The sequence below is a fragment of the Cryptomeria japonica genome, chromosome 2, assembly GCF_030272615.1.
Source record: "Cryptomeria japonica chromosome 2, Sugi_1.0, whole genome shotgun sequence".
NCBI lineage: Eukaryota > Viridiplantae > Streptophyta > Pinopsida > Cupressales > Cupressaceae > Cryptomeria > Cryptomeria japonica.
In genome coordinates, this window is record NC_081406.1 from 301,507,292 (window position 1) to 301,515,326 (window position 8,035).

Below are 8,035 nucleotides of genomic sequence, written 5' to 3' on the forward strand. Positions count from 1 at the left end.
TGACCACTCCCATGAATGGGTATAGTACATGTGACATTATGCCGAGTCAGCACGCAAGATCACATTCTAGGGTGGCCAAATCGACGATCGACATGGCAATTGATCAAAATTGGTCTCCGGATCCACATGGCATGCCATGTGAACCCATGAAATTAGGGGCACACGTCCTAACTCCTCTCCCCTAGTTTTAAAAAAACTCTTTAACACGACGAGCTCACGAGAGTGCTTACCATTTACTATTTTTCTCCATTATTATCGTGAGAATGATTAGAAATGTGCAAACTGGAAAACAAAATATGGTGAACGGGGAAAAAAGGAAAATAAGGTGAACTAAAACTAAGGCGAATGGAAATATTAAATAGTAAAATTTTGACGGTCAAGATTGTTTTATTTTAATCGTTTTGCACCCCTGTAGTGTAATTAGGGTTTTGTAAATTCGTTTCTTTTATTGAGGGTGAGGCATATAGGTTTAGAGTTTTCAAGGTAGGGTTCGGCGAGTTCATTTGTTTTGAGCAGGGTTGAAGCAGGGGTAGGTTTAGGGTTTCTCTCAGCAACCATGGCCGAACAGGTAAGCAATCGATCTCAAGATCTTGTGCTTTTGTTGTTGCTATTGAAGGTTTTTTTTCACAGTATCGGCTTGCAGATGTCATAGTTTTTTGTGTTTAGATTAGATGATTACTAACAATTCTTTTCGTCTTGTATTTAATAGACCGAGAAAGCCTTTCTGAAGCAGCCAAAGGTTTTTTTATGGTAATAGCCCGTACCGGTTTTTTATTTGTTTTCTGATCTGCTCATCAACATTCAAAACTAATTTTTTATTTTTATCAAATCGTTTAATTCCAGTTCGAAGAAATCTGGTAAGGGAAAGCGGCCTGGGAAAGGCGGGAATAGGTTTTGGAAAAATGTTGGTCTGGGATTTAAAACACCCAAGGAAGCTATACAAGGTATTTTTCGGATCCTGTTACCAACCTTATTTGTTACTATATGTTTTTACTATAAGTAGCAAATTATCGTCCATAGTTTATGGTATCCTCTTTTCCTTCACATGTAGTTTATGGTGCCCTGTTTTGCTAACAGTACTACCATAACAATTTTCTTTGGCTTCTTTGTGTGCTAATTTTTTGGTTACTGTCCTTTTGATGTTTACCAAAGGACATTGTTTTAATGCGTGCCTGTGACAGTCATGTCATTGGAGTTTTGAAATCCATTCTGTGTTAGCCTTAAGTCACACCAGCATTGCTTGAGTCTATGTGCGTCTTTGTTTGGTTATTCTCCACTACTTTTAGAAGTCTCTTCACATTGTATTTTCATGGCTATCTGTGAACTATCCTGTCATCCTCATTGTAGGCTGTCGTATAGTCTCCTAACACCCACATTGATGATTTTTAGAGACACCATTTCGATGTCATGAATAAGATTTGGCGACCTTGCATTCTTCATGGGTTTCGTCCTGCTTCTAACACAACACTACTTTATTCTTGTAACTTTATTATCACCAAAACTTCATATATGGACATCGAGACGTCCTATTTTTGCAAGAAGGACATGACTGTCATAACAAACACTTGTCATTGACGTTCTAACTTTTTGAACTGTATATTCCTCATTAATTATTCTCAATCAAACATTAACATCCACAAAACTGTTCTCACCAAGCACTAGTGCATCAGCCGTCTTCTTTTAGAAGAATACAAGCAAGTAATCTCCCCTGGTTCTCTGGGCAGGGAGATCAAAAGGGGTGTATTAAAGTCCTTCCTAGGAGAGAGATACCAAACTTACTAAGAATTGTAGACTTGTTACACTATTAAACATTCGGTATATAAATTTTTTGCAAAGCTTTGTGCTCTAAGAATAAGAAGGTTTTGCTTGTGATAAATTTCCCATCCCAAACCAGGTTTGTGAAAGGGACATAGATGTTGGAAAACCTTATCACCATTCGGGAAGGAATGCAATGGGCTAAGGACTCGACACAAAATATTTGCATGGTTCTTATTGTCTTTGAGAAAGCATATGATATAATTGAACTTCATCCTTCTGGTTACAAAAATGTTGGGTTTTGGACAAGCTTTTTGTAGATACGTGGAAATCCTTTTCCAAAACGTTTCTACTAATGTCAATGTCAATGGTGAACTCCACTTTTTTTTTCTTGAAATACATATTAGTCAGGTCTTCTCTCTTTCCCTTGCATTCTCTGTTATTATTGCCATTTCTTTGCATTCTCTTTGTAGAGATTGTCCTTTGGGCTCTCCTGTAAAATGTGTAGGTTTTCAGGTATTCCATTTGCTTTGCAACACTCTTTTAAAGGAATGTGGAGCTGAGTTATGAATAAACACTTGTAAAGTTTCAAAGTGGCAAGGTTATCTACTGTCTCTAGCTAGTAGATTCAAAATTTACCTCTACCGTCTCTAGTTAGTAGCTTTCAAATTTACACCATCTTCGTAGAGATTGTCCTTTTTGGGCTCTCCTGTTAAAGGTTTGACTCCCCTAAATAATGACGACGTACTTGAAATCCAAGTTTGTTGATGACATTGCCCTCTTCCCTGTATTGGACACAGGATTTTGAAATCATGGATACCAGATCTTGGCTTCTTACACCATCTTCTGTTCCTCTTGTTGGCTAGTATGCTCAACTCATATTTAATGCATAGAATTATTAGTAGTTTTCTCTGGTCAGATTACAGAAGTGCTAGGAAAAGATATGCTGCTCTTGGAATATGTGTACTAAAACCTAGAGAATTGGGGGGATGGAGTGAAGGGACTTATTCATCCATGGTCTTTCCTTTGTTGCGAAAAATAACTTTGGAAAATATTAACTGGACACAATAGAAGTGCCAGTATTCCCGAAGGTAAAGCTAATTGAAATCGCCTGCATTTTTGGAATGATCTTTTTGGTTATCTAAGTTAAACTCAGTGGCACCCCTATCTTTCACTCACTTGAGAAGGCAAAGGAGATGGTTAGAATCTTTATCAAAACATTGGGGGTTTCTTTGTTGTGAATAAGTTGCTCTCACCCATAGATTATTTGCTGGAATCTAAAGGACAAGAATAAACCGTTTCCATCATTAGAGAATGTTCTTCTAAGTTGTGGGCATCCAAAGATAGTCACTTTTTTTTGAAAACATTATACAGAGAATGTACTTTTCTCTTGGGAATATCTGAGATTATTATTGCTCAACTAACATATACAAAAAAGCCTATACTTGATCAGAAGAACATAGGGAATTCAGTAATTTTATTTAATTACTATAATACTAACAATGCTTGAGATAAGAATGGAACCAAATTGAAGTTGCAAACTTATTGCTTTTTCTTCTAAATATATGTATCCCCTGCTTTTTTATTCAATGGAGCTCTTTAGCAATCTCATCTCTTTGCGAGGGCATACTGATACCAATGATTGTTGAAGGGTTAAAAAGATTTGGTGCTCTATTGAACCTAAAATATTATTTTTCACGTGATTTTTGCTTTAGCAAAAATTGACCGACTTGTCTAATCTCAATGTCTAATCTTGTTTATGGTAGGATGGAGAGTGTCATACATCTTGTTTTTTCAATGTCCTTTTTCTTAACTTTACTATAATTACTTCATTCTAGTCTAGGTCAAGTATTCTGATAAAGTTTCAGAAGTTTATCTAATTTAACTGTAAGAGTAATCTTATGGCCCAGAATTGTTAATTTATTGAAAATCCATTAGAGGTCTTACAACTGTTTCAGATATTCATATCGAAGAGATAATATTGTGTTTAGATGTCCTTTTGTGTTTTACTGTTTCTAATTGTCCAAAGTATATTGTTTTGAGCGTTGCTAATCCTAAGCTTATTGTGAAAGCTGTCTGAAAATAAAACTGGTCTGTCTGATAATCATAAACTAATGTGCGTAGTCTGAATGCCAGGGACATACATTGACAAGAAATGCCCATTCACGGGCAATGTATCAATTAGAGGCCGTATATTGACGGGTACGTGCCACAGTGCAAAAATGAACAGAACAATCATTGTTCGCCGTAATTATCTTCACTTCGTCAAGAAGTATCAAAGGTAAGAATCAGCACTAACTGCTGATTTCAACAGTTCATTTTTAGCATCTAGTTCAAACAAAGGTGATTAATATGTTTGGGGGGTGCAGGTATGAGAAGAGGCACTCAAACATTCCCGCACACATTTCACCCTGCTTCCGTGTAAAGGAAGGAGACCATGTTATAATTGGGCAGTGCAGGTGGGATGGATTCTCTGTATTGTTCATTGTTATTGAAACTGTTAAAAAAGATATTTTTATTTATTGTGGAGTGCTGATTTTCTTTTGTGAGATCTTGTAAATAAATCGTCTCTTTCTATTTTCAGACCTTTGTCCAAGACTGTTAGATTCAATGTTCTGAAGGTGATACCTGCGGGTAGTAGCAGTGGGACAGCAAAGAAAGGATTTGCTGCAATCTGATTATACCTATATTAAGACTATGGCATACATTATGATTTTGTTAAGTAGTTCTAAGAAAGGCCTTATGACAATCTTTTGCGGAGAGGAATATTTGATTCTAGTTTGTTCAATATTTTTTCTTGTTTAATGTAATTCCTAACATTGTCGAGTGTAGGGAAGAAATACAATGCTGATTGTTTTTATGTTCTGTGCTTGGGTACAATTTCTAGCGTTCTGTAGCTGCATGTTGTGTGAATGCAGATAATTCGTTGTGTTTTAAGAATAATTTTCAAGCAAGGTCATCTTACAGAAAAGAGTAATGCTTTGGCTCTATATAAGCAAAGTTAAAACTATAAAGATGCACATTAGATCTGTGTCTGCAAAATGTGTGGGAAGTGTTAGCTATTTTATAATGATATATATTCCATTAGAGGTACTTAAAAGAACTTAGAATATGATAGAGTGAGGCAGAGGCAATTAAAGAATTCATGTGGCTTTAGATTGTTTTGAAAGATACTAGTAGAGATTGCATTGACAGATGTCTTTAACATTATATGTTCTAGCAATGGTTGAATAACGAGCAGTGCGCTTGCATGTCCAAGTATTTTATCAAAGATCGAGTTTGAAGATGATGGATGTTATGCATGTCTTGTTATCCTCGAATTTAAATGGCCAGATTTTACCATAGACAAAAGATGATTTTGCATCAACAAAACCTTTGGAATTGTAGTCTCAAATCTGCTGGCAACGTGTAATGTTGGGTTTAATACAAATTGAAGCCAGATGCTTGTGGTTTTCCAATATGTTACATAACCTTGGTCATTGCTAGTGCATAAGTTGAAAATAAATGACCCATTAGAGTTGATTTACTTTGGCAGAACGTCAAAGATAATAATTCAGGTGCTTTGATAGAGTTAATTAGATTGGCCTCACATATACAAACTTCAAATTGAAGATACAAATTTATAATAAATATCTATCAAAATGTTGAAGATGAACATGGTATAGACATTAGTTGTACGGTGTAGCTGTCACATTTTGCATAGTTTTACGTGGAAGGTAATGTTTAGATGCTACAAATTAAGTTTAAAATATATGTAAAAAGTATTTATGTATTGTCTTCCCTATATTAGTTATTGCTTCTGTTGAAATCCACTTGTCTTTTGGAAAAATCAGTATTTCTCATGCCTGAGTTTTTTCTATTTTGTTGAATTGTTCCTTGTGTAACAAATCAAATTGGATTCCAGTCACTTAGTGTGAAACTTGCCTCAAACTCCAGAATCTAAGTAACCCTAAAACCCTGATACTTTCAGATCCACTTTACGTTAACCGTGAATAGATTGGAGCAGCAGTTGTGGAGATGTTGGTTTTGGTTTGCCTCATTAAAAAAAAACTCTGCTGTGGCTTGGAAATTTTTCCTTCAAACGATGCACGTTTTTTTCATTGGCATTATTTACAACACAACATGATTTATGTTGAATCTTGAGGTAAGTCACTAGTCATGGTTTTTAGAGAGTTGTTTGTTGGAAATCTGTAATCATTTTTTTGTTGTGTTTTAAGTTCGTTAAACAGTTCTGTTGTCATCTGTCATTGAATGCACTGGTTCTTTGGGAATATTCTCTCCTGCCAAGAAAAATGGTTTCAACCAGTGGAATTTCCACTTGATACCTCAAAACAAAGTTTACCTCACAACCAATATGTTCACTTAGAAGGCTGTACCAATCTTTTTGTCTTGGGCTGAAGAATAGAGTAGCCTTATATTTTAAGGTATTTTCATTTATAGCAAATAGATCGAAGCAGCAGCTGTAGATAGAGTTGTCTTGGTATTCATTTTAAAATAAATTCTGCTCAGGCGGGGTTTTGTAAATTTTACCTCTGAACTCTCTTTTTTGCATCAGCATTGTTAACAGCATGACCCAATCTAGCAGAATCTTGGGGTAAGTTTCTTGCATGTTTTGAGTGAGTAAAGTATTTCTCATAGGATATGGATCTAGGTTCTGCTTCTTAAAACCGTCATAATTTTCAACTTGCTCTATAAGATTTACACTCTGGCCAGTAATTCACATAACATTTAGGATTTAAGGGATGGGTCCCATCCTTGCTTGTGAGAATAAGAATTTACTTGAACTTGCACACCCTTTTAATTTTGACCTTTTTAATGTTTTTTTGATTTTTTGAAAGTTTCGTTTATGATGTGTGACCTTTGCCTTCCATGCAATGAATGGGTGGATATCTATTCCATCAAAGTTATACCTTGGTATCTGTTAAGAAACCCTGTTAGTACTATTTAATTATAACATTTTTAATAGTTCCAAGAGACTTGATGTCAACCATCGCCTCATTTTCTGAAAGGCTAAATGCCATAGGAATTAGAAATTCCTTTTAATGGTGAGCAAATAAGCTTCAACACAAATGATTGTACTTTTTTGCAATCTAGGTTGACAGTTTGGTGAGTTGGTTCTAGTGTTTCTATATGATATATATACTTTCAGTGCCCTATTGCTCTTAAACTGGTAATTAGACCAATCAATTGGGAGTCTTATTTACCAAACCCAAAAGCTTCATTCCTACCTTTGAATTAAAATGTGATTGCCAATAATTGGCAATGAGATTAGAAATTTCCAAACTTTGCATTAAATAATCTTTAACAAGAATGTGTGCTGATTTTGAAGTTGTGGAGATATTAGTGAGCAAAATCTAAACCACCGTAAAGAGGCCTTTTTATGCGATTGTGTCAAATATAAACAATGAACTTGAAAATGTCCTTGAGCATGATGTACCCAATTTATCACTTTAGCGCAAATGGCATGGAAGCTAACAAGCAAATTCGATCAACCAATAACAAATTAGGTCAAATGGAATGAAAAGCTAATAGCAAGCAAACAGTCAATTAATGGAAAATTACAGCTAATAGGAAACAAATTCATCTATGGAAAATTTGCCCAAGTAGAAAATGCATTAAAAGATCAAGTTGCTAGTGTTCTAAGGATTGTTCGATTGTACGATTGCATGACAAATCACATTTTGTTTTTTGGGAATACAATGAAAAAGAGATTAAGATTCAATAATCTAAATAGAACCATCTAAAGAACAATTAGATGTGGTACACATGTTCTTAGAAAGGAAGAAATGCAGCTATAAATCTTTACATATGCCTCTTCTAGCGTTTGCATATTGTAACATAAGTTTTTACAATTTGACGGGTGTTGAATGAGAAATTACAATAGATTGTTGTCTTGAAGTAAACAATCCAAAATATTCCATAGTAATATCTTGTTTTCAAGTGTCTGAAGTTGTGTTGTAGTGTCATTTAAAAGATTTGTAGGCAACAAAAGGTGGAAGGGTTTGTTTTCTTATCAAATAAAAAATTGGAATGATTTACTGAAATTAACTTCAAAGGTATGCCAATCTCTTATTAGTGAGGAGCAATAAATTTATTGAGCAATAAATCTCATTGATAAAGATCAATCTTATAATAAAGGTTAAAATTGATGTTTTACCAATTTTTATATATTACAATTTGAAAGGACTATAGACCATCACAGCTGTATGGTTACTCAAATTTTGAATATGTTTGAATCATGAACGAATTGTATGCCTTGAATTTATTTATTGCTTTGAAA

The 8,035-nt window shown here is 34.7% G+C and overlaps 1 protein-coding gene across 2 annotated transcripts; it reads left to right on the forward strand.

Annotated features, from left to right (window-relative positions):
* Nucleotides 1-221: 221 nt before the first annotated feature.
* LOC131075394 (small ribosomal subunit protein uS17) lies at nt 222-4,620 on the forward strand. Of its 2 annotated transcripts, XM_058012232.2 has the most exons (6): nt 222-568; nt 710-750; nt 844-944; nt 3,892-4,036; nt 4,125-4,214; nt 4,340-4,620. In XM_058012232.2, exons 1-6 carry the CDS (start codon nt 557-559, stop codon nt 4,431-4,433), a joined length of 483 nt encoding a protein of 160 aa, XP_057868215.1. In that variant the 5' UTR covers nt 222-556; the 3' UTR covers nt 4,434-4,620. The 2 variants fall into 2 exon arrangements, with proteins under 2 accessions (XP_057868215.1, XP_059072582.1); XM_059216599.1 differs by having other exon boundaries at nt 4,125-4,620.
* Nucleotides 4,621-8,035: the final 3,415 nt, after the last annotated feature.

Bases quoted from the DNA above. Each gene is read 5' to 3' on its own strand.
- LOC131075394 (XM_059216599.1), top strand. The intron at 751-843 runs GTAATAGCCCGT...GTTTAATTCCAG, and splicing joins CAGCCAAAGGTTTTTTTATG to TTCGAAGAAATCTGGTAAGG. The intron at 4,037-4,124 runs GTAAGAATCAGC...TGGGGGGTGCAG, and splicing joins TTCGTCAAGAAGTATCAAAG to GTATGAGAAGAGGCACTCAA.